This window comes from Macrobrachium nipponense, chromosome 10 (genome assembly GCF_015104395.2).
Source record: "Macrobrachium nipponense isolate FS-2020 chromosome 10, ASM1510439v2, whole genome shotgun sequence".
Lineage (NCBI taxonomy): Eukaryota > Metazoa > Arthropoda > Malacostraca > Decapoda > Palaemonidae > Macrobrachium > Macrobrachium nipponense.
The window spans coordinates 106,880,139-106,907,735 of record NC_087204.1 but is presented as its reverse complement, the minus strand read 5'-3'; the positions used below and the strand labels follow the sequence as shown (position 1 = coordinate 106,907,735).

Here is a 27,597-nt window from a genome sequence, read left to right as displayed (position 1 = left end):
GAGAGGCTTTAATCGCCGGGGCCGAGATCTCCCACGCAATAACTGATTATTTATTGGTCATGAAATTCATCCGTCTCTGATTCGGCCGTACTAGGCCCCGCGATAGTCAGCGTCCGCGGCGGCTCTCCCGTTCGTAAACCTCTTCTTTCAACATCTACTGGAGGACCCTCTTGGGGCCCTCTCCTTTCCTAGCATGCCTCTTTTGTTCCTCTTCCTTAGTCTCCCTTCTTTACCTTACAATCATCCGTACTCTCTTCATTCTCTTCCCCTCCGCCTTCGTTTTTCTTCTGTTTCTTTCCAGTCCTTCTTTCCAGACTTCCTCCCTTTTTATCAGCACGGCCTCCATCTTTGGTCCCCCGACCGTTCATTATCAATTTTTTTTTTATCTCTCGTCTTTTCCAGTTAGTTTTACTTCTCCTTTTGTTCTAACCGTTTCTCCATTTTAAATCGATGCTTCCCCTCTTTAACATCTCCAACATAATATGTTCTCCCTCTTTCTACGTGATCAGCTCAACCTTCTTCAACATTTAAACCATATGTGCTCCCTCTTTCCAAGTGATCACCTCAATCTTCTTCAACATCTCCAACACATGTTCTCCCTCTTTCTGAGTGATTAGCTCAGCCTTCTTCAACATCTCCAACATATGTTCTCCCTCTTTCTACGTGATCAATTTAACCTTCTTCAACATCTCCAACATATGTTCTCCCTCTTTCTGAGTGATCTAATTTAACCTCCCTCAACATCTCCAACATATATGTTCTCCCTCTTTCTGAGTGATCTAATTTAACCTCCCTCAACATCTCCAACATATATGTTCTCCCTCTTTCTGAGTGATCTAATTTAACCTCCCTCAACATCTCCAACATATATGTTCTCCTTATTTCTACTTTAGTTTCAGTCCCACTCCTTTCATCTAGCATTCTTTCCCTTTGACCCCCCCACCCCCGGCCAGCCAACCCCCCCCCCCCCCCCCCCCTCCCCCCCCCACTCTCTCCAAACCCCCATTCCAGCGACAATGAGCATCTCCATTTCCCGTATCCTTATAAAGATTCGTACCATCCATTCTCTCTCTCTCTCTCTCTCTCTCTCTCTCTCTCTCTCTGCAGTACATCATATTGAAAAATGGCTCAATTTTGCTTGGCTGTGTGGGAAGCCATTCTCTCGTGCTCTGGGCGGCGAAGAAAGTTAGTGATGGAACATTCCCTGCCCTCAAAGGTAATGGCGATATTATCACATCTTTTGTCGAGAGATTTCGTTTAATTACCCTCTCAATTTGCATAGCCATCTGCTGCTGCTGCTTCTTCTTTTTCGGCGTCGTCCGCTGGTGGAGCCGCAGTCGAGTGGAAATGGAAGGTTTAATATATCACTACTAACTTATCGCATTGTTTTCTGATCTCATTGAATGAGGACCCCGAGGGGAAGGGGGAAGGGGTAGACATGGGGGAAGGGGTAGACATGTTGAGCTTATCTCACATAACGTATCCTCTTGTCCTCCCTTCCCACACCCCCCTTCCCCCTTTTCCTCCCTCCCTCCCTCCTTCCATCATCATCATGATCATCATGCGAACTCTTCTCTCTGATCTTCTTCCTCCTCCCCCTCCCCCCTCCCCCTCCAAGGACCCAACCTCCTCCCACCATCCCTCCTCCCCCTCCCTTGGCCGAGACCCTAAGCCTCTGTTTTCTCGTGTCGTAAATCTTGTGTTGTCGTCGTTAAATTTCGTCGTAAAATGCAAAACGCGGATGGGGCAGGGAATTTAGGCGCTCCTAATGCTGCTCTCTGGGTGCCTTGGCCCCGAGTGACTGAAAAGATCGGTGTCAAATGATGATAAAATATTGTTCGAGTGGAAGAGAGAGGGAAAATTGCGCCGCAACCGAACAGTTCTCTGGAAATTCCTCGTGTGATGAATTCCATTCTCTCGTTTTTTTTTTTTTTTTTTTATAAATAATCTCTTAGTCCCCCCGAAGCAGGCCTATAGGCAATCGTAAAATGGAGCGCTGCCTAGATTCTATGGGAGCGTGGAAGTTAATTTAGTTTTTTAGGTATTTTAGTATTGAATTTCGCAGTACAGGTCGACTTTTTAGACTTCCTGTTAGCTCTTGTTGAAGGTGCACGGATTCATTTTTTTTTTTCTTTTTTTAGAGTTCATTTTGTAACATCATAAAAAATTCACGTTTGACAAAATATTAAAATAACCTCAGGTAGGCAAAGAATCATGTAGGGGGTGGTTGTGAACCCCTTTGTTGGGGGAGGGGAGGTAAAGCCCCCTCCAATAAAATTAGGGATGATACCCTCTCTCATGTGACACTAAAATAACCTCTGAAAACGTACTTATAGACATTACGGGAAATATAAAATTATTCTAAGAACGAAGTCTCTTATCAGGTTCAAAGGCGTGAATATCTTGTATCCCAAATTAGACAAAAGGGACTAATTTTGATAAGTATGATCAAATTTGGGCAGAATTAAATCATTTTTTTCTTACGATTCGAATACTTAAATTATAAAACGGTGATTTGCATCGGTACTTAGTTTGGATATCCATAAACCGTCTTAAACGCTCTTCACAAATATGAGCTTTTCCCGCATTCTTTGAAGACCTTGTGTATTTCCAAACGCCCATAAAAATAAGAAATCATGAAGACGTTAGCCATTGAGATGGGAAAGCTCAGAAGTGTGTAAAGAGGCGCTATCTCTTTACCTTTTTTTTATATTTAAGATAATGTTACCTTTATTAAGATACTTTAAAAGATACTTTTTCCTTTATTAGGATACTTAAGGACACTTTTTCCTTTATCAAGATACTTAAAGATACAGTTTCCTTTATTAAGATGCTTCTGGATACTTTTTTCCTTAATAAGATACTTAAAGATACTTTTTCATTTATCAAGATACTTAAAGATACTTTTTCCTTTATTAAGATACTTGTTGATACTTTTTTCCTTATTAAGATACCTAAAGATACTTTTTCCTTTATCAAGATACTTAAAGATAATTTTTCCTTTATTAAAATACTTAAAGATACTATTTCGTTTATTAAGATAAAAATAATGTTTCTTTTATTAAGATCCTACACTATTTTAGACATTCTTGTTTTTAAGTATTGCCTTTTTAGGTTATTATTATTATTATTATTATTATTATTATTATTATTATTATTATTATTATTATTATTATTATTATTATTATTATTATTATTATTATTCAGAGGGTAATCCTCTTTTCATTCGGAACAAGCCCATAGCGGTCATTGACCTGAAACGCAAGCCTCCAAAGAATATGACGTTCATATGCAAGTTACTGCAAATAAAAAGGAGATGCATAAAGACGAGATCAGATACCTTTCAGGAAAATGATGACTCTTTGGGTAAGTTTTATCAAGTTTAGAAGGATATTACCGCCTAAAGATGTACTATACTGTTGTCGTTAGGTATTGGCGTGTTTTAGAAAGTAACAGTCTTAAAAAACCATGTTATTAGATTTAGTTAATCATTGTTTCTGGGGATACATAGTTTTATAGTTTTGTTAATGACGATTTTGTTGCCTTTAAAAAATCTGCTGTTTAAAAGAGGTTAATTCTGTATTCTGGATAGCGACATTTTATTCCGTAGCGAAATGATTCTTTTTTTGGGAAGAAGCTAACGCCATTAAAAGTTAATGTTGTGTTGTGCGATGATACAACAGCTTTCACGAAGACATTCCCGGTTTTAGGACAACATTCCTGTTTTTACGAAGGCACTACTGATACCAGAAAGATGCTGGTGATTTAGGAAGACTTGCCATGTGTGCGAAGGCAGTACTGCTAATAGGAAGGCTGTTACCTTCGGAGAGGAATGCTTCAGATGAGTAGTAAGTGAAACGACAAAAATTTGTTAGAAATATTAACCGAGTCAGTTATCCTACAATAAGGTTTTTTTTCTAGTTCATAAGCCTTTTGAGAAGTCTATGAACTGCGTGGGTTCGTATTTAGAATATTGTTTGTATTGGTTCATAGTAAGATCCTCACAGTGATTAGCGTCTGGGTAAACAAATTTCGTAGAGTACGTTTGGACCAGTGAGATTTCTTACGTTCTTATAAAGCTCTTGGAGCAAGAATTATCTGAATATTCCCCACAGGAGATGCAGTAAAGTGTTTCGTGGATGTTGATGAATAAACATAAATCGTTTAAAGAAGGGAGCATTTCTTCCTTTATCCATCTGCTGCCATTAGATTTGCACAGTTTTTAAAGTTTTTTTACGACTGAGGAAGGAGCCACAGCCTCTTTAAAATATACGAGTTCTTCCGTGCATTTGCGACCATTATCGTCCAGGATGCTACACAGTCTGTCTTTCGTTCTCTGTGTTCTGGAATATTTTCCATGTTACTTTGTAGGAATGTAAGCGAAGTCTCGCTTTTCCACCAACGAAGTATTCAGCATCTTTGTCCCGTTACACAAAGATAAGCTGCATTAAAAAAAACCGTGCGTTATCTCCCATGAGACCATCCTACACAATCCTGGACAATTGCTCGGTCCATTGAAGTTCCAGTTCTCGGCCGTCTACTGGAAAATGAAAACATAATGTCAAGGTTCAGAGGAACCCTCGGGACTCTTGCCAAATTCGACGGAAAAAGCCTCGGTGCTTTTAGCTCTTCGCTCTCTCTGTGTCCGGCAATAAACATGTTTAGAATAAAAAGCCTCATTAGAGACTCCTCGCTTTTGGTTGGAACCTTTTAACACTCGCTGACAGCTTTCTTCACTCCTAGTATCTCATGTTTTACAAGGTTTTTCTTTTGTTAATACTTGAGAGAGAGAGAGAGAGAGAGAGAGAGAGAGAGAGAGAGAGAGAGAGAGAGAGAGAGAGTAACAAACTGATTATTTTATTAATAACATGGAACATATTCTTGTAAGGACGATTTGAACAAAAAAATAGACATTAATGTAAATATTTTAATGACAAATCCATTAGTTTCCAACGTTATCTTTGGAATGACCATAATTTCTTTTAGTCTCCAACTTTTCTCGGTATTTTGTAAGTTGTATCTTGGCCATTTCCGGAAGAATATCCTAATGGCATTGTTTATATTCTTGAGGGACGTCTGAAGATTCTCAGTCAAGAGTGAAAAAAACATCGTGATGGAAAAATGCGAAGAAAGTTTGTTTACTTTCTATTATATTGCCTTCATAAAATTCACATATGTATGTATGTATGTATGTATGTATGTATGTATGTATGTATATATACATATACATATGTGTATATATACATATATATATATATATATATATATATATATATATATATATATATATATATATATATATATATATGGGATACAATCCACAATGAAGTAAAATCCTCTTGTAGTTTAAAATATATATTCTTTACAGGATTAAAGCTTTCGACCATCAACTGTGAACAAGACCACAGTTGATGGTCGAATGCTTTAATCCTGTAAAGAATATATATTTTAAACTACAAGAGGATTTTACTTCATTGTGGATTGTATCCCCATTTACTTAGAGGTACGACATAGTACCTGGCTTATGCATATATATAATATATATATATCTATATATATATATATTATATATATATATATATTATATATATATATGTATATATCTATATACAGTATACATTTTGTCATATGTAACTGTTTAGCGTCCCATTATCAGACTTTGGTCTAGTAATTAAGATGTTTTGCTATAATCTTTAAGGGGATGTCGTTCGAGAAATTAATTTTCAATTGGTGAGAGAGAGAGAGAGAGAGAGAGAGATGCGGACGATGATGAGAGAGAGCGAGAATTGGAGGAGAGAGAGAGAGTGAGAGAGAGAGAACCATTAATGTGATTGTAAAATAAATTTTAAAATTTTTCAAACCTTATGGACTTAACTTTAAAAGCATGACTAATACTCGACTTTGATTCATCATTAACAAAAAACAAAAACAAAAAAAAACATACAAAAAAAAAAAAAACTTGAACAGATGTTGGCAGGTTACTTTTGTATACCGTTATCCATTCTATACCCTCCCTAGAGCCTCGTCTGAAATGTTCATTATATTATCTCCACAGGGCTTCATGAAGTGTATTATCTGATCAGGGAAGGAACATCTCTCTCTCTCTCTCTCTTCTCTCTCTCTCTCTCTCTCTCTCTCCCCAATGATGCCTTTAAACCAAAAGCACATTTGTTGCAAATGTTCAATACGAGGAGCTTAAGGTACCGTCATCAGTAAACTTGCATCATGAGAAAATTGAACACTTGTTCGACACATGGGCAGTTACGAAGATAGCCCAGTAAATCCAGTATTTGCTCGGCCTCTAAAGCTTTTGTCCTTTTGCAAATGACCTAACAAAAGATCTGGAGATGATATGCTCTCTCGTTCCTTCGAAGGTTTCGTAAATGTAACTGATGCCGTGATATACTTTGAGTGATGACGGCTGGACGCTTGTTTGTTCTATTTTTTTTTTTTTTTTTTTTTTTTTAGCTTCTGTTTCACCTAAACTAAAGTTTGGATATGCTGTATAACCGAAAGGGGATGTTTTCGAAACTTAAATACAACAGCTTAATGGTTCTTCCTTTTTGCATCGTAGTGGGCTTAACTCGTATATTGGTGGTCGTAATTTTTTTTAGTCAGTCTTTTCTTAATTTGGTGTTTATACAAAAGCACCGGCACTTAAAACCCAAACCTTCTTCCCTTGGATCTGCTTACATTTATCTCCTTCCTCCTGGAGAGAGAGAGAGAGAGAGAGAGAGAGAGAGAGAGAGAGAGAGAGAGAGAGAGAGAGATTCCAGTTATTTTTTATTGATATCCCAGCATCCTGTTTTAAATTCACGTTACTCCGTGTCTTTTTATGCCCCCTTCCTTTGAGCCCCGGACTTTATTGCAGCCCGTTGATAAAGACGTAATTATGATACTCATGATTTTACCCCATAAAGATAAATTGCCTAATTAGGCCATCTCATTACTGATAAAGAGGAAGGCTTGGTCCGGCCGAGAACTCGGGCATTGAATGCTGCCGATGACGTTCTCGATACGGGGTGATATACGCACGATGGAGGAGTACTCCCGTGTATATTGGTGCCTTCTTTCGATACACTCAGAATAAAGTTGTGTATGGCGTGTTGTTGTTGTTGTTGTTGTTGTTGTTTTTTTTTTTTTTTTTTTTTTTTTTTTAGGTATGTAGTGGATAATTGCGTATGAAGCTTTTTTTTCGAGGTACACTGAATATTAATATGTATAGGTGTTCTTATATACACAGAAAATTACCATATGTTGAGGCTTTTCTTTTAATACATACGCGATACTGTCAGGATTTTTTCCAGGTATATAGAGAATACATGCGTTTGAAGCTTTTTTTTCGATATACATGAAATACTAATGTGTATGCGTTTTTCTATACACAGAAAACTATCTTGTGTAAAGCGTGTTTAGCATTTTCTCTTTTCTGTATAAGCAGAATACTGCTACATATTTTATTTTTTCATTCGGCGAACAGAATACTATAGTTTGTAATGGTTCCTGTGTTCATCGAAGGAAAAGAAACAATGGGGTACTACAAGGCCTTTGGAAAAGAAGTGGAATTTGTCTATATATATAAGTATATTATATATATATAATATATATATATATATATATATATGATATATATATATATTATATATATATATTATATATATATATATATATATATATATATATATATATATATAATATATATGTGTGTGTGTGTGTGTGTTGTGTTGTGTGTGTGTGTGTGTGTGTGGTGTGTGATTGATTTTCAATCAAGAAAGGTAAAAACGTGATGATTATACGAACAAAGTGCAGCCACTAATATATGCATTTATGTACAATGTAAGTATATAATATACATTCATAATTGTATAAATATATATATATATATATATATATATATATATATATATATATATGTATATATACATACTATATATATATTGTATATATATTATATATGATATATATATATATATATATATATATATATATATATATATATATATTCAGCAAACTATAATAAATGTGGGCTGAAAACTTTAATCGAACACATCAAAGAATCGTTCCATAAATCCGAAATTGCAACTCGCGAACTGATTCTTCATTTTTATATTGTGCCAAGAGAAATTTATAGCCCGAATATATTGGAACATCAGAGAAATTCTTAAAGTTATTTATTGTCTAGTACCGCAAAGATACTTATTTGAAAGGCGAATCGTATTTCAATACAAATGCAGGAGAACTCAATTTATAGGTAGTGTAAAAATATTCATGATTTAGTCGGCTATACTTACTAGAGATTTTCAACTGAGATGCTAGTATTATTTGTGAAGACCATTCTAATTAAGAGTCAGAAGAGCACGACGTAAAGTGAAAGTAAAATAAAGTCGCTTCTACGATCCAGTAAAATGTGCAATAAACAATAGCACACACGACACAAACAGGTTGACAACAAGTCAGCGACTTGTAGGTAGTTTTAACTACACCTTCACGCGAGCATCCAGCGTTTGCCAATGGTTCTTTGTTTACACAAGGTCGTTGACTTGTTTTCAACTGGTTTGTGATATTATGTGGGGAGTATCCGAAGTTTGTTTACCATCAGACTCTTAACATGATATATTTTATTATATTTTTAACTTGTAAACTTCCATCAATACAGAGAGTCAAGGTTGGTATCGGTTATTCCTTGTTCAAACAGTTGCCAGAGCGCCTCAGCGGCGTGGTTGGTATGGTATTAGCGTCCCACCTCGGTGGTCGCGGGTTCGATTCTCGGCCATTCCACTGAGGAGTGAGAGATGTGTATTTCTGGTGATAGAAGTTCACTCTCGACGTGGTTCGGAAGTCACGTAAAGCTGTTGTTCCCGTTGCTGAATAACCACTGATTCCATGCAACGTAAAAACACCATACAAACAAACAGTTGCCAAAACCGGAAACACAAATTCCTGTTCAATAATTTTTGTGAAACGTGATCCGGACTTTCATCCATTAGGTGGCATTTGAGAACAAGTTTCATCGTGATATCTTTTTTTATTTATTTTTTTTTTTCATTTCACTCTATTCTATTCTTCTTGGATTCGTTTTTTCGTGATTTGCTTTTAAAGTGCAGTAGCCGTCTGCCCATTCTTGCTCCCTCGAGAACCTGGTATCAGGTATCGAAGTGGATTTTACGTTTAAAAATACAATTTTCTGGTGTCGCTTAATTTTTTCAGGTCTCTCACACATCACGAGTTAATGGATTTTATCTGGAATTATTCTCAGTTGCCTTCGGGAGTCTTCGATTTAATGGAGCTGTTACCTTATCTCGAGGCTCAAGGAAATTGAAAAGGCGCGGGAACACGTGTTGCAATATATATATATATATATATATATATATATATATATATATATATATATATATATATATATATATAATATATATATATATATATATATATATATATATATGTATATATATATATATATATATATATATATATATATATATATATATGTATATATATATATATATATATATATATATATATCTATATTATATATATATGTATGATATGATATATAGTAGTCGTTTAGCTCTGATAAGAACTATGAAGAATGTTCGTCATTCGTTTCGTCCATGAGTGACTACATAGACATTCTTCTTGAGCAGTTAATCGTCCCGTAAATCACACATTCTCTACATTAATGTCTCCATTGAGGAAGGGTCAGTTTCCCGGTGCACAAGATGTATTAGATCTTGTCACCAGACCAGATTTCCGTAAAGACTGCTTCGATGGGGCAGTTGATCTCTTGATTCTTGTCGGTCTCATTATTTATTATTTGTTTATTTATCTCTTCTTTGTTGTCTTAAGTCTGGTATCTCTTAAGTTGTTGGTATGATTTTGCTACAGTGATGACGATCGTAAATATATAATTGTTGTCGTGCTTTTCTTGTTAACTTTCCATTGAACCCTTTTCTAAGTATCAGTTTTTTTTTATTGCAATTTACTCCTGTTATTATTACGAAATCATAGCTTGAATATATTATATATATATATATATATATATATATATATATATATATATATATATATATATATGATATATATATATATATATATATGAATAGGAACCAGCTGGGAAGAAGATAGCTTGAGTATTATTTGCTGTCACGAGATATTTTCTATCCTCTCGTAATTACTTTTTCTGTGATAATAGTTTTGATCAACCTTTTACGCTTTTAATGATTTTCTCTGACTTTTATGTCTGTTGAAATCTGATTCCTTTGCTGAGTGAGTACACTATTTAAATTGTGGGCATGTAAACCTGTGTAAATGTATTTAATGTAGATGTAAATGGATATATGTAAGTTTTTAACTTTATCTCCATTCATTGTCATTTCCAGGTCTTCTGTCTCTTACTCTTTTGATTCACTCAGCCAAGCAATGATTAATAGCATACCAGCATCATATTGCTTTCTCAAATGTCTTCTCCCAAACCTTGTGGGCTACTTATATTGTCTGTTCTTTCCTTCTATAAAACTACATTGGATTCCTCTTTTATTTTCTCTTTTAGAATGTAGTGTACTCTGTCATTCTATCTTCTTTCCCATTGAATTGAATTACTTCTATGAATCCTTTTAGATAACAGACAGAGCAGTTATTCTGATAGATCATTGTGTTGCGCCCAAATGGAAGAAAGCTTAAAGATTTAAAAGGTACCCTTAGACAAGGTGGAAGGCCATGGCACAGGGCCACACTGGCTCAAGGTTTCAGAAAGTGGAAAGAAAGCAAGCGAGTCGGCTGACCGGGTGAGGTATTTTAGTTTTTTTTCTCATTATTATATATATATATATATATATATATATATATATGTATATATATATATATATATATATATAGTATATACTATATATATATATATATATATATTATATATATATATATATATATAGATACATATATAATTTTTTTTTTTTTTTTTTTTTTTTTTTTATTTTTTTTTTTTTTGCTTTGAAGCAGGAACCGAACGCTAAGGGGACCGGAAGCAGATCGTACCAGAAATTATCTAAATTATGGTCCTTTTTTCGAGATCACAGAGGACGAGGTCACCGATAATAATAATGAGTCTGGTGAAGGTTCGGCACTTCGAGAATGTCAGATGTCAAAGAGTGGATCTGGATGTGATTACGTCTCGTTTTCGTACCGAAAAATTAGAAGAATTTATTGAAGAATATATAGGGAATCGCTGGCTGTTCGTTGGTAAACCTTACGTCTTTTTAATTTCATCCCATAAATTATAAGATTTTTCTTTACAATATCATAAAATCACATTTAAATGATGTTAACCCATTTGAAGTAATAAAAAAACTAATTGGATTGATGTTCGTTTATTTTGGAACGTCAATGGATAATCCATTTTCCAAGTAGTAATAGACGTAATTTGGAAAACAAATTTTATAGCTCTTCGATGGTAAATGAAAAGTGGCTTTGTATTTCCCTTTTGAAACTAATGAGAGTGAGTCGAGATTTTGTACTTTTATATTGAGGTGTAAATGAATGATCCTTTTTTCAAGTAATAACAGACGTAATGTAGACAACTCTTCCTAAATCTGTGTGACTTTTGATATAAAGGAATAAAGAAATATCTTAAAAGCGAAGTCTTACTGGAAACCGGCTCATTTCTGGCGGCCAGGCACAGCCAGGCCCCTAACGCTATTCAAATGCTAATATCTCTAAAAGTATTGAAGATCAAAGAAAAATTCTTTCAGCAGATAAAACCTTATGTCTTTAAATGCCATCCCATATAAAATTTATTTTAAAAATATCATAAGATCACATTTAAGTGATGTTAGCCGTTCAACGATTCAACTTTAAGCTTTGCGATTTATCGCCATTAGGGCGCCCTACTAGTAATGCTTAAACAGTAATTGGAGAATACGAAACTTATTTTAAAATTTAACAAAAAATGGGATGGGAAACCCATATCCTTGAAATGAGTCGAGACTGTTGCCATATGTTTTTACTTTAGGCTAAAGTACCGAAGGCTAGTCTCATTATTGTGCAGTGAGATGATAATCGCATGCTACATATATTGCATCTGAAACTCCATCTTTAGGTTAATTTGAAGCAACACGTAACCTATTAATATGATAGTTTAGCATTCAATTTGAAAGCCATAGCATAAAATTAGTTTTCTGTTTTCATAGGCTAAACGAGTATAGATGGGAAAGTTATAATTGAGGTAATAAACATGTTAGTAAGTCAGTAAGCTATATTTTCTTTCATCAGGAGGTCGTGTTTATGTATTCCTTTTTAGTTTTCTGTAATACATACATACATACATATATATATTATATATATATATATATATATAATATATATATATATATATATATATATATATATATATATATACATTGCGACGGCTTTGTCTGTCCGTCGGCACTACTTTTTCTGTCCACTCTCAGATCTTAAAAACTACTGGGGCTAGAGGGCTGCAAATTGGTATGTTGATCGTCCACCCTCCAATCATCAAAGAGACCAAATTGTCACTCCTTAGCCTCGGTAGTTTTGATTTTATGTAAGGTTAAAGTTAACCATAATTACCTCTGGCACAGTGGCTGAGTCTCTTGAGATGCAGTTAAGTGTATCACGGGCCGTGGCTGAAAGTTTCATACATTATTATACGTGTACAGAAAACTTGATTGCAACCTAGAAACTTTGGTGCATTTGTTACTTGTTTGTCTTAAATCTTGTTTTGAAAAATTAGCTGAAGATGGTGAAATTGTTAGAATATCAGATGTTATAAATTAGTGGCAGCTGGAACAGACATCAGGGCTATTGTTAATTAGTGTATTTTTGGCCCTAAGAAGTAAATTCAAACGAAAATATAGAATTTACCCGTTATCCGGTAAATCTAGTATTTATCGTAATTAAGGCGCTAATACCCAATTAAAGGAAAAAGAAACGAGTAAGTCCAAACATTTCTCAGCACTTTAAAATCAAGTGTGTCTTTTGTCTCTCTGTAACTCGATTCTTCTTCCCCCTGCCTTCCTCCACCTTCTCCTTATCCCCTTCCCATGCACCTCTTTCTCTCTCCCTCCCAACCCTACCCGATTCCCTCTCTCTTCTCCCGCCTCCCCCCCCCCCCCCCACTCCCCAAGTGCTCTCACTTCGAGAGTGAAGAACCTTGGGTTCCTGATACTTTTATCATAATGAACTCAATACGACAGCAATAAAAGTTTAATGGACATTCTGAGTTCCAGATTCGGACCAATAAAGCAGATTTGATGCTGATTTGCCCTTCTTTAGGACACTCTTGTCCAATTGGAAGTGGCCCTGGAGAAGAGAAGAGTGGCTGCTTGGGAGTGATGGCAATGGGACCGAATTAAGATTCTTGCGGCGGAAAACGAGGTTTATTGGGGGAAGGTGCTTTGGTTGAATATGCAAATATGTCCGCGTTTATGTAATAGGAATGGTGTCGAATGTGTGCCCGCATGCGTTCAGGTACACACGCTTAAAACATACAGTCATATATTTTACTATTATGTAATTCATCGTTTCACCTGTAATATGAAGAGTCTTCCCCATTCACTAGAATCCATCTATTATTTATGCGATCCTGTAGTACAGGTTTCTAAAAAGAATTTTACTACTTTCACTTTATCCCTTGTTTGTTTATTAAACAGTCCATCATCAATCATTCCATTTCAACCTCTAGTCATTCTGCTGTCTTTTACATTGTCATTCCTTTGTTTCCAATTTTCACGGCACTCTTTCAACATTAAATACTTGTGTTTTGTTTGGTGATTTTGTCCCTAAATGATAGTTGCTGTCAGCCTCACGCGAACGTCGAATGATACTAATAATTATGTCCCTCAAAATATGGGAAACCTCCGTTGAAGGTATTGCAAACCTCTGTTAATACATTGCTGGGCAAGTGAAGTTAAGAGAAAATGAGGACTAATTCATTTAAAAAAAAAAAAAAAGAAGGTAAATCCCAACAAATGGAATATGAAATGTGTAAGAAAATGGACTGGTATTGTTAAGGCATAAAATTATTTTTTGCCGCTCTTGGCTGTTTTTCTCTGTTGGTCAGAGCCTATCCGAGCTGTATGTTTAAACTGTCATGAATAAATTTAAGAAAGAGGCGTGTTGCCATCTTTTGGAAGTGAGATTATGATAGATGTCATTGCTTTGTAAATATTTAAGACTATTCTGTGTTGTCTTCCTTTGTGGAATATGCATGATAATTTATCTTTTGTCTTTATGCATTTTTTTTTACTTCAAAAGAAACGTCCGAAATATTGATGCTGTAGAAGGCTTGACAATTATTACAGGGGAGAATTTATTATCAAATATATCTGGAAATGGAAGCGTAATAATTATTTGGAATGCTTCTTGGAAGATAAGGTTAACCAGTTACCTGCATTTGTGATAGATGATAAAATATCCCAAAATTAATTTGTTTTTAAAACGTAATAACAAAGCTATTAATGATTGAGGAAAACGTTTGCCCCAAAAAATCAACTTATTTGAAACTGATTCAGACCCTAATACCAATACACAATTTAAAAGGAAATTGCGCAGAGCATCAATAAGAAAACTAATATCAGTGTGTTCAGAATTTAATACTGGAAAGAAAGAGAAACTTGGAGGATATTCCCAATAATTAGGCGTTGCCATCAGTTTCAGACGTGGCGGGAGAGTTGAAGAGACGATAGTGTAGTATAGCCGAAAGAATAAAAATGCTTAATATTATACAAGACCGAAGACTTAATGTCCTTGGCGTAATCCACAAGACTTTCACGATTGAGAGAGACCACCCACGGCAGCCTTTTGATAAGGGGATGGCTGGCTGCCTCTCTCTCTCTCTCTCTCTCTCTCTCTCTCTCTCTCTCTCTCTCTCTGTTTTTTCTTCCTTTGCTTTTATTACTTCTCTCTTATCTTTTCTTTCTTCCTCTGCTTTTATTACTCTTTTAACCTTCGTAGTTTATAAACATTTTCACGACCTAATGTATATCAGTGAATTTTGAAATGTCGTTTTGTTAAACTGATTATTGTGAAGCTTTCTTTTTTATTTGAATTGCGAGCCCGTTTTTCTTTTATTGTGAAAGTATGTTTTTTACTTATAAATCTCCATTCGTATATTTTGTCCTTCCTCTGTATAATTTCTATCGTATTACTTTTAGGAACTGATATATAAGACTTTAAATATGATGTTGTGTTTTCCCCTAATCACTTTGGAGATTTTTTTACTGATATTATACTGTAGAAGATTGGAACTCCGCTTGAATTTTGTTGCCGAGACATAAGACAGCTATTAATGAGAACTTAGCGGGCACGTAAAAGCTCTTTTAGTAGACTTCCCATTATATATATATTATATATATATATATATTATATATATATATATATATAGATATATATATATATCTGATAGATATATTATTTAATTTTATTATTTTACTGCTCTCGGATTATATATAAAGATAGAATTCTCTTCTTCTTCTTCTTCTTCTTCTTCTTCTTCTTCTTCTTCTTCTTCTTCTTCTTATATATAATAAATAATATTATTATTGTTATTATTATTTTTTTTTTTTTTTTTTTTGCCTCTATCACAGTCCTCCAATTCGACTGGGTGGTATTTATAGTGTGGGGTTCCGGGTTTGCATCCTGCCTCCTTAGGAGTCCATCACTTTTCTTATTATTATTATTATTATTATTATTATTATTATTATTAATTATTCTGTGAGGGCTTTCCCTTTACCTCGATCAAATTGAATCCTCAGCACCGCAGAATTGTTTCCCAGTTATCCGTTTAACTTGTGGATTTGTGGAATGATACTAGATAATCTTGGACCGTTTTAAGAATAGACAACACTTCACATATTTCCTTAGAATTTTTCTTGTTTTGTTTTATTTGGTTTCTAATTTACAACTGTATTCGTTATTCATGTTACGTCATTGATTTTGCTGCAAGAAAATAGAAATACAATGATCAGAATTAATGTGGCAGACCATTTTGCAAAGTGACAGTTTTGGATTTCCTATTTTATATACTATTTAATCGTTGTATCGTTTATACATGTTTTTTTTAAAGCTAAGTCTAACTTTGTAGAATATTTTATAAATAGCAACAGTACCTTTAAGGAGAAGAGGTCTATCGCTCTATTAGACAAACGCCGCCGTCTATAAAGTGTAAAAGATCCTTCTATTTTATGTATGTTCATTTTGAGACCTTAACAAGATTATGCCTTTTAGACGTCATACCACGACTATTATGCCTTTCACCTACAAGATTATGCCTTTTAGACGTCATACCACGACTATTATGCCTTTCACCTACAAGATTATGCCTTTTAGACGTCATACCACGACTATTATGCCTTTCACCCGCGAGTTCGATTCTCAGGCATTCCATTGAGAAGTGAGAGATGTGTACTTCTGGTGATCGAAATTCACTCCCGACGTGGTTCGGAAGTCACGTAAAGCCGTTGGACCCTTTGCTGAACAACCACTGGTTCCATGCAACGTAAAAACACCAAACAAACAAACAATTATGCCTTTCACCTAATGCCAGTAGCATTGGGCATGGATGGATATTAAGTATGCAGCATATCAAAATGTATTTCATTTTGTTTATTTTGTTATTTATATCCCCCGGTTTACCGTTTTTGGGCATCTAATGATTGACACCTGACTGTCTTGTCTGTCCTGCTCCAAATATGCCCGTCCGTCTGTTAAGCTTCATGTTTTTTTTATTTTTATATCTCTTTATATATTTCTGAAATGTTAGGGAAGTCCAAGGACAAGAGTGGGCACAAAATCAAGGTTATATATACCCTGCTGTCAAAGGTTAGATTTGAGTTCGTTGACGTTGATGCAATGTGTTTCATGAACAGATGTAGATTTAACCATCGGCAGTGTGGACAGGAAACTAAGAGAATTCTCTTTCTTCTGGTTTTCCCTTACAAATTTTTTTCTTAGTTTTTTCTTCTCTAAAATGCGGAAGGGTCTGTCGCTCCCAAGCCACTTCTTTTATTTAAATGTTTTCGGGCCTGGACTACTACAGGACGCTAGGTTGTCCATTCCACTGGCGTCTTATCTTAGACAGTTTTTTTCTTATACGTTTGACGACCTCTGGGAGGTTAGCTTGTAACATAGTATTGTGCAATTTATATCGGATATTTTTCATATTAGAAATGTAGTTATCATTTAACATACCTTTTGCTGCGCGCCTGTTTTGTTACATTTTGACATTTCCTTGCAGTATTTGGTGAAAGGCCTTTTGCTTATTCTTGTTATTGTTATTGATGCCAGTCATAAGTTTGGCAGTAGTTTTCTTGTTTTGCATAACGTAATTGGCTCTCTCTCTCTCTCTCTCTCTCTCTCTCTCTCTCTCTCTCTCTCTCTTCATCTCTCTCTCTCTCTCTCTTCCTCTCTCTCTCTCCTCAATTTCTTCCCTAAGCTCTCTCTCTCTCTCTCTCTCTCTCTCTCTCTCAAAATAAACCATGTGGCTTGTCTATGAATTTAGTTGTAACCTCTCTCTCTCTCTCTCTCTCTCTCTCTCTCTCTCTCTCTCTCTCCTCTCTCTCTCTCACGAATCTCTCTCGCAAGGTCTGGCTCTCTCCCCCCCTTAATTTCCTTTGTCCTTCTCGTCTCTCTCTCTCTCTCTCTCTCTCTCCTCTCTCTCTCTCTTCCTCTCTCTCTCTCTACTCCTCTTCTCCTCTTCTTCTCCCTCCAATTAACCATTTGGCATGTTTTCTTCTATGAATCTAATTATCGTCTTACAGTTTGCAGCAGTTTTCATGAATAAAATATACCGAACCGTCCAATATCTCGCGTACTGTTAAGCAACCCTCTCTCCATTAGAAGCAATGATTTGTTTAATAAAATATTAGCCTGGTGACGGTCACTATTGTCACTGACTCTGACTGGACTTTTGCTGGTGATTGACAAACTGATTTATATTCATAAGACGAGCCTCTAATATTCTTTCGGCCCGTCACAGTTTCCTTTAATACTTTCGTCTACCTTTCTTGCTTATTTTACTTATGGTATTTTTTTCTTTATTTAAATCGTCAGCTGGAATCATGGACAGAGTCAGCTGCCTATAAACCTAAGAGGGCTCCATTTTTATTATTTATTTTTTTCTTTGGTCTATCACAGTCCTCCAATTCAACTGGGTGGTATTTATAGTGTGGGGTTCCGGGTTGCATCACTTTTCTTGCTATAAGCGCTGTTTCTAGGAGCACACTCTTCTGCATGAGTCCTGGAGCTACTTCAGCCTCTAGTTTTTCTAGATTCCTTTTCAGGGATCTTGGGATCGTGCCTAGTGTTCCTATGATTATGGGTACAATTTCCACTGGCATATCCCATATCCTTCTTATTTCTATTTTCAGGTCTTGATACTTATCCATTTTTTCCTTTTTCTTTCTCTTTAACTCTGGTTTCCCATGGTATTATTATTATTATTATTATTATTATTATTATATTATTATTATTATTATTATTATTATTATTATATTCAGAAATGAACCCTATTCGTATCGAACAAGCCCACCACGAGGTACATTGACTTGAAATTCAAGCTTCCAAAGAATTTGGCGTTCATTCGAAAGAGATACTAAAGGTATGAGAAATGCAGAAAGGGAAATTAGGTTGCATAGAGAGAGAGGCGTGTTATAGGTAAAGGTGATAAGTAAATAGATATGATGGAATACTAAATAGAACTGATATACCAGATATCCAGGGCGCGTCAGCAGAGAGCTGGAATGAATCCGTTCTTCGCTTAGATTTAGATATTTGGAGATCAGAAGATTCCACAACTGCACCAGGCAAACTAGTATATCCCACATTGTAGTTTTGCCAAAACAAAGCTCCTGGCAAACTGAATAGTATATTAAATCTGATGTATTCTTGTCATATTTACAACTCGACGCCTTAAGTATTCTCAGTATTCATATCCTTTGTTGGAATGTTATGGAAATTGCCACAGAACTTTCTAAGGTAGAAACTTACGTAATTTATTTTTCTACTTTAGTGACCATTCATATACCCTCTCGAATCAAGTTACCTATCAACGAAACTGCAGTAAATTCTCGCAATGCACGTACTTTTACACTTAACTGATAAATAATGGTCGGATATCATACTGCAACCATAAGGCGAGATCAATCCCATAGTTATGGTTGACCAGTGTGTTATTTAGGTGTAGTTTATGAAATTCTTAACCCTACGTTCCGTTTTCTTTCTTGTTGCCATACTCTGCTCCTTCATTATAGTCTTTCAGGTGTTTCTTTTTTTTTTTTTTTTTTTTTTTTTTTTTTTTTTTTTTAGGTTTTTTTTTTTTTTCTTTTTAATGAGGGAGGATTCGTTTCTCGACTTATTTTTTTGCCTCCATGTGGAAAAGATTCCTACATTACTCTCATACCTCCACTGCATTGTTATTTAAAGTCCAAACGATGTTATTAACCCGAGCGAAAGGGTTGCGCTCCTCGAGTAACGGCAATATATCCATCCCGAATTCTTATATACTTACGAAAAAGAAATACGACCCCTCAGACATCGCAGGGAGTAGAATGTAATTAGCGGTATGCGGTATGGTAATTGTGACGAGGTTTCTTTTTTTTTTTCTTTTTTTTTTTTTAATAGTATGCAGCTTCAGCTTTATATTATCGCTGGATACGGTTATCCCTTAACTGTTAACCTTTTTGTTCCCTGATACAGGCACGGTCTAGACCGTGGATACAGGCACGTAGCATCGTCTCCTTACAGCTCTGCGTATAAGTAGTAAGTACTTCAAGGAAAACTTATCACTTAATTACCTGAGCGTAATGGCTATACTACCACAGGCTGTATGGTAACATACGTACTAAATATATATATATATATATATATATATATATATATATATATATATATATATATATATATATATATATATATGTATTCCCCTCCAGTATTATTTTAGAGGTATAGTGAATTGGGGGGTATTAAACGACATTTGTAGTTTAATGATTGTGAATATATATTTATATATATATATATATATATATATATATATATATATATATATATATATATAAATATATATCTATATATATATATTTATTATTATATATATATATATAATTCACAATCATTAAAGTACAAATGTCGTTTAATACCCAATTCACTATACCTCTAAAACAATATATATATATATATATATATATGTGTGTGTGTGTGTGTGTGTGTGTGTGTGTGTGTGTGTGTGTGTGTGTACTGGTAAAAATGTTCTGTTACAACAGAATTCCATCTAATAAAAGGAGCCCACAAAAACGCCAAAATATAGAGAGAAAATATAATATTTCAGAGACCCTTGTATGAAAGCGCAAGAGAATCGAATATCCATTTGTACGGTGTAAAGAGGAGTGTCTAATTCAGTTATCAACCGACCCAGTGTCTGAGCGCCCCATTGTTTTTCCCCCGAAATGGAATGAGTGATGACCACCCCTTTCCAGCGTTTATTGTAAATGAGGCGTCCGAGGCTCGTCTTCGTTTCTATTCGTCGCTCCCTCGTTTATTGGCGTTATTAATCATCCGAATGACGTAGCATGGCATTACCCGTGCCATTTGCATACAGAAGTCGAAATCACCACCGCCCCGGCAGCGGCAGCGGCGGCATGACATCATCGCAACCGGACAAAAACTAGTTCACAAGAGCTTCTTGGGTTCTTTTCCTCCTCCTCCTCCTCCTCCCGGTTCCTGTGGCCTTACTTGGCGGTGGTTGTGCGCGCGAGAGGGCTTTTGTCTCCAGCGCCAAGAGGTCTTTAAGTGTTGCTAATGCAATTCAAAACAGCAATTTGCAAGTGGCTCGCACGGAGGGCCGCTGTCTCTCAAACCAGAGCCGCTCCCGCTCCCGGGAAAAGCGCCATGGTAATTTACCTACAGTTTGCATTAGTTTGGCAAATACAAGGGGGTTCATGCTGATATGGTGCTGGTGCTCCTCCTCCTCTTCCTCCTCCTTATTTTCCACGTCTTCCTTCTCCTCGTCAGCGCCGACTTGACTTTTTCCTCCTCCTCCTCCTCCTCCTCCTCCTCCTCCTCCTCCTCCTCCTCTCTCTCTCTCATCCCTTGAAAACGAGGAGTTTCTGCTTGGCTCCAGTAGACCCTCGACAGCAGACTTCATATTCGACCGTATTTGTCTGCTGGTATGTCTTTCTGTCCGTCTGTCTTGTCGTCTTGTGTGTCTCGGTCTGCTTGTTTGCCATCTCTTGCTCTCCTGTCCGTCTGTTTGTCGTTTTGCTTTCCTCTGGCTGTCTGTTTGTTATTTGTGTTCCTCTGTCCGTCTTGTGTTTCTCTGTCCATCTGTTTGTTATTTGTGTTCCTCTGTCCGTCTCTGTTGTTTAGTTTCCTCTGTCCATCTGTTTGTCGTTTGGTATTCCTTTTCTATGTGTTCGTCGTTTCGTGTTCCTCTGACCATCTTTGTCGTTTAGCATTCCTTTGTCCATTTGTTTGTCTTTTTGTATTCCTCTTCTATCTGTTTGTCGTTTCGTGTTCCTCTGTCCATCTGTTTGTCGTCGTATATCCCTAAGTTCATCTGACTGTCGTTTTGTGTTCCTCTGTCCATCGGTTTGTCTTGTCTTCCTCCGTCCGTCTGAACTGACGACGTTTTCTGTTCTACTTTCCGTTTGTTTGTTGTCTTCAGCTCGTCTGTCTGTCCGTCTGTCTATTGTTTCATGTTTCGCTGTCCGTCTGGTGGTCGTCCTCTCTTCTGTCCATCTGTTCATCGCCGTATTCCTCTGTCCGTTAGAGCTGCACCAATTGACCTCTGGATATTTCGAGGGTTTCCCCCCCCATTTTTTCCCCTAACCGTCTGTCTGTCGTTTCATGTTTCTCTGTCTGTCTGGTTGTCGTCTTCTGTTCCCTTGTCTGTCTGTCTGTTTGTCGTCTTGTGTTCCTCTGTCCGTTTGTCGTCGTATTCCTCTGTCCGTTAGAGCCGTACCAATTGACCTCTGGATATTTAGAGTTCCCCCTATTTTTTCCCTAAGCATTGTAGGTCCCATTATGCCGATGCCTCCGTCGATAATAAGTGATGTAACACTAGCTCCGATTTGCATATATTCGAATGACCACCAGAAGGACTAGTCAAGTGTGGCCCTTGAGAAGGAAGACCTTTCGTTCTCGTTTCATGTGGACGTAATCGCGCTGTAATCTCCGTCGACAGAAGCCTTCAGGTCTGGAAAATGGAAGGTTTCTGTCCGGTCGCCCTCTCGCATAATGAATTCCACCCGAGGCTGAAGCACCTTTTGTCATTCTTCTTCTTCTTCTTCTTCTTCTTCTTCTTTTCTGCCTTTTTCGTGTTTTTTTTATTTGGCTCGTTAATGTACGTTTTCTACGATTGATTGCACGAGTGCTCTCTCTCTCTCTCTCTCTCTCTCTCTCTCTCTCTCTCTCTACACACACACACAAGGAAATTTGGTGCTAATGGTGTCGTAATAAGTTTTTATATATATTTTTCTCTGTATATATATATATATGTGTGTATATGTGAATTTCGTAAAATTGTTTTTGTTAAGGTGTACTTTTATATATGTATATATATATATATATATATATATATATATATATATATATATTATATATATATATATGTGTGTGTGTGTGTGTGTGTGTATGTGTGTGTATATATATATATAATATATATATATATATATATATATATATATATATATATATATATATAGTGAGTGTGATTTAGACTCTGACGAGTAGGTAGGTGTGTCTGGTCGATAATTACTACGAAAATATTGATGGCATGGAAGTATTGCAATTTTGCCGGGCATTTTGCAATTATTCTTAAATGTTAATTTGGGCTTCATTGACAGTATTTCATGCAAGGTTTCATATTTCATATGTTTGGTGTAGCATTACTGCCATCAAGATCCTTCGCCAAGGAATTATAGCGTGTCATTAAAAACGTTTTGCAATGTCTTGGAAGTATGTGGGAGATTCTTTTTTTTTTTTGGGGGGGGGGGGTGGGGTGGTTGGTATAGTTTTCCAAAGGAAGTTCTATGCAATTTGATATTCTCTAAATGAGCTAGATATCAGCTTATGGCCCATGCACATTTGTTTCAGGAACTGTGTTTAATAAACTTTCTCTTCGCTATTACTACACTCAAACACAATGTTTTCTCGTTTAGATGCTTTCCAGGTTCATTCTTGAATGTTGGACACTTGCCACTTTTTTATCTCTCACGTGCTGACCACTTTTTCCTCTTCTTTTGTCATGCAACTGAACCTCAAACCATTTTTTTCCCCCGCCCTTTGATTACTCCACCGCCTGATGTTTATATTCATTAATCTCATGTCCTGTACTTGCAAGCACTCCCTGCCGAGCCAATGATCCCATCCTTGAACTTTGCATGCTCTTCATAAACTCCTTTCACTTTGATGTCTTCTGTCTGTGGAGATTTTCCATCTATCTATATTCTTGCACACCTTTGTCACTGTAGTGGCCATCTTTCATTTGCTGTAAAAGAAAACTATTGAGAACTTTTTGTCCGTCCGTCCGCTCTCAGATCTTGAAAACTACTGAGGCTAGAGGGCTGCAAATTGACATGTTAATCATCCACCCTTCAACCATCAAACATACCAATTTTCAGCCCTTTAGCCGTAGTAGCTTTTATTTTATTTAAGGTTAAATTAGCCATGATCGTGCCTCTGGCAACGATATGGGACAGGCCACATCCGGGTCGTGGATGAAGTGTCATAGGCTGCGGTTCATACAGCATTATACCGAGACAACCGAAAGATAGATCTATCTTCGGTGTCCTTCATGATACGCTGTAACAGAAAACTCGATTTCGCCGAAGAAACTTCCGCGCATTGTTTACTTGTCTCTTATTAAGCTTGCTTGTCTTTACTACACGTATCGCCATATTTGGAACGTCTTCTCTCCAACTGAAGCTGTTCTCCTTTTTCACTTGCCATCAGTTAACTAGTAGCCTTCTCAACATTATATCCAGGACCATCCTTTGCCATCTATTCACTGCTACCACACAATTTAACAAACTCTTCTCAATACACCCTCTGTACCAACTCATTCCTTTTCAGTTACTCCTGGAACACTTATGCATTTGGCTTACCCAGCTCTACCACCCCTTTCTCTGTCTATATACAAGGTTTGTCAGAGATTCATCCTCTCTCTAAGATACACTCCTTTGCTCGGCCGTATTATATATTTTGACTCTTTCTGGGTATATGGAATTGCAGTCCTAATATTTTTATCTTGCCACACCTTAGTTTTATTCTCAGCTTGTTCACACAGTCTTTCTACCAAAGCATTTATGCTATTACTGCAACTGTCTCCATTAATCCTGAACAAGAATTTCCCCGTTTAATATCCAATTCGCTCTACCTCGGAAATAACATTTTTCATATATACGTAAACCGAAGGGGACTTTTTTTAATTGGTAAGAAGTTCGTCGTCTGATGGGCTCAAACCACCGAACACGAGAACTCACGACGTACAGTGATGCCTTAGCCTATCCAGATATATATATATATATATATATATATATATATATATATATATATATTATATATATATATATATATATATATATATATTATATATATATATGTATATGTATATATATATATATATATATATATATATATATATATATATATATATTGTGTGTGTGTGTGTGTGTATGCAAAGCCACTCACTCCCTGAAAGGCTCTACCTATGAAGCAGGTAAATCATTCTTGCTGCAGACGGTACTTGATCACACGCAGAGTTAACAAATGAAGGCATGTACTTCTCACTCCTGTGTCTTAATGAATGCCCAGTTGAAGACTTCATCGACTTTCCAGTTTACGTTTAGTCTTGCTCTTGAGCTCATTAATGTTACTTGTTGTAGGTTAGGTTTATTTTCCTTGAAACTTTATTATCCTTGTTAATGATTTAGCTTTATTATCCTTCTTGGTGGGTTATTTGTTTATTTCAGAAGGGATGTTGCTGATATTAGTATGAACCTTAAACGTATCATATCAATTTGCCCCGTGTGTTTTACAAACAAACATTTCTTTCTAAATATATACGCATACGTATATATATATATATATATATATATATATATATAATAATAATAATAGGGTATATATATATATATATAGATATAAACATATATAATATATATTATATTAATATATATACTATATATACAGTACTGACAGAAAGACATAAAAATTTCCTTCTTAGGAGCTATTTCCACCGATGCATAAACTAAGAGATCCCCCCTGTTGATATGTACATACATTGTAGTAGTCACTTAATTTGCTTGCATCGCTTTCCAGCCAATCTCTCTCTCTCTCTCTCTCTCTCTCGTCTCCCTCTCCTTCTCTCTCCTCTCCTCTCTCTCTTATAAATATATATATAAACATGTATGAACGACAGCCGATCAGCAATCAGATAGAACCTCCTTGACACGGGCGGGGAGGAGGGCACAGCATTCACATACATCCCCCGAAGGCATCGATCAGTGAGAACAGTCACCAGAAGACCAACGAACAAGCGCAATCACGATCGATGACTGCCTTAAACGAACTGCTGAGCGCTTTCGTAATGACGGAGCTGATAAGACCGAGGCGTGATTTGCCCCCTGACGATGATGAATCACCTGGCAGAGTCGAGGCCCTTGTAAACGTCCGTCTCGTCTCTGTTGTTGTTCCTCCTCCTCCTTTTCTTATCCCTCTCTTCTTTTTCTTTTCCTACTCCGTTTTTTTTCTCCTCCTCCTCCTCCTCCTCCTCCTCCTCTTCTTCTTCTTCTTCTGCTCGGAACACGCGAGAGAAATGGTAATAGATGCAGGTGTGTATGTACGAGTGAATTTTTCTGTATACACTTATGCAAACGTGTGTTTTAATATACATCTTCACCAGTGTTTACTTGTATGGGCGAAGAATTTAGAAACTAATACGGTTATGGTATGCAAAGTGAACTTAGAGGTTGCTAACCCCATGCAGTGCCATTGACTTGGGCTTGACATTGGCACTTGTTCATAGTTGGGCCGACTGGTGCGGTGACATGCTTGTCGAACCACAAACCATATTGATGCGAGGTTAGCATTCTGCCATTTAGTTGCAGCGCACAATCACTGACGCAGTTGCTTGTACATACATGCACTTGCACACGTGTAAACTAAGGGCATATCTCCCACTATATATTTCGCTAATGAAACTCCTTCTGTCATTCTCTATTTGATAAGGGTGGTAGTCAGTCCACCGGAATATAGTCCTTAGCTTTAAACCAGAGTGTTTTAATGGACCTTTTATACTTGAGACGTATCCTGTTTTAACAGAAGAATTTATTTACACACACACACACACTACATATATCATTCGAGCTACAAATGGCCTTTAATATCTAAATTTGCTCTACCTCGGAATTGATATATTTTCATATATGTACCGAAGGGGACTTTTTTTATTTGATAATAATTTCGTCCCCCCATGGGATCGAACCACCGTCCAAGTGGACGGGAACAAAATCAGGACAGACAGTGACGCTATCCAATCAGCCAACAGAGACGCTGTAAGTTTATATCGATTCTGACCTTACAAATCACCCTCGAACTCGGTGTTTTTCGTAATTAAAATCGATATGAAACCTCGTCTACCATGTTAGCCAATACGAGCGTTTGACCCACGTAGCCTTTGTTATGAATAATTAGCACATCGAACCGTGATTCATTTATATATCATTCAAGCTACAAATGTCCTTTAATATCTAAATTTGCTCTACCTCGGAATTTATATGTTTTCATGTATGTACGAAGGGGACTTTTTTTATTTGATAATAATTTCGTCCCCAACCCAAAAATTGGGGATCGTGTGGACCACCGTCCAAGTGGACGGGAACAAAATCATGACGTACAGTGACGCTATCCAATCAGCCAACAGAGGACGCTACAAGTTTTAAATCAGTTTTTTTATTTCTGACCTTGACTTACAAATCACCCTCGAACTCGGTGTTTTTCGTAATTAAAATCGATATGAAACCTCGTCTACCATGTTAGCCAATACGAGCGTTTGACCCACGTAGCCATGTTATGAATAATTATCACATCGAACCGTGATTCATTTATATATCATTCGAGCTACAAATGTCCTTTAATATCTAAATTCGCTCTTCCTCGGAATTGATATATTTTCATATATGTACCGAAGGGGAATTTTTTAGTTGATAATAATTTCGTCCCCCCATGGGATCGAACCACCGTCCAAGTGGACGGGAACGAAATCATGACGGACAGTGACGCTATCCAATCAGCCAACAGAGACGCCTTAAGTTTATATCGATTCTGACCTTACAAATCACCCTCGGTACATATATGAAAATATATCAATTCCGAGGTAGAGCGAATTTAGATATTAAAGGACATTTGTAGCTTGAATGATATATAAATGAATCACGGTTCGATGTGCTAATTATTCATAACAAAGGCTACGTGAGTCAAACGCTCGAATTGGCTAATATGGTAAACTGGGTTTCATATTGATTCTAATTACGAAAAACACCGAGTTCGAGGGTGATTTGTAAGGTCAGAATCGATATAAACTTATAGCAT

At 36.4% G+C, this 27,597-nt stretch overlaps 1 protein-coding gene across 1 annotated transcript; it reads right to left on the bottom strand.

Moving 5' to 3' along the window:
• Positions 1-527: 527 nt before the first annotated feature.
• On the bottom strand, positions 528-21,151 carry LOC135224077 (twist-related protein 1-like). Its single transcript, XM_064262987.1, has 3 exons — positions 20,912-21,151; positions 1,266-1,322; positions 528-659 (listed from the first exon to the last, which is right to left on the bottom strand). The coding sequence occupies exons 1-3, from the start codon at positions 21,149-21,151 to the stop codon at positions 528-530; spliced, it is 429 nt and encodes a 142-aa protein (XP_064119057.1).
• Positions 21,152-27,597: the final 6,446 nt, after the last annotated feature.

Bases quoted from the DNA above. Each gene is read 5' to 3' on its own strand.
- LOC135224077 (XM_064262987.1), bottom strand. From the start codon at position 21,151: ATGAAGTCTGCTGTCGAGGGTCTACTGGAGCCAAGCAGAAACTCCTCG. The intron at 1,323-20,911 runs GTAGGTAAATTA...CGGCTCCACCAG, and splicing joins TTGCCAAACTAATGCAAACT to CGGACGACGCCGAAAAAGAA. The intron at 660-1,265 runs GTAATTAAACGA...TTGATCACGTAG, and splicing joins TGGCTATGCAAATTGAGAGG to AAAGAGGGAGAACATATGTT.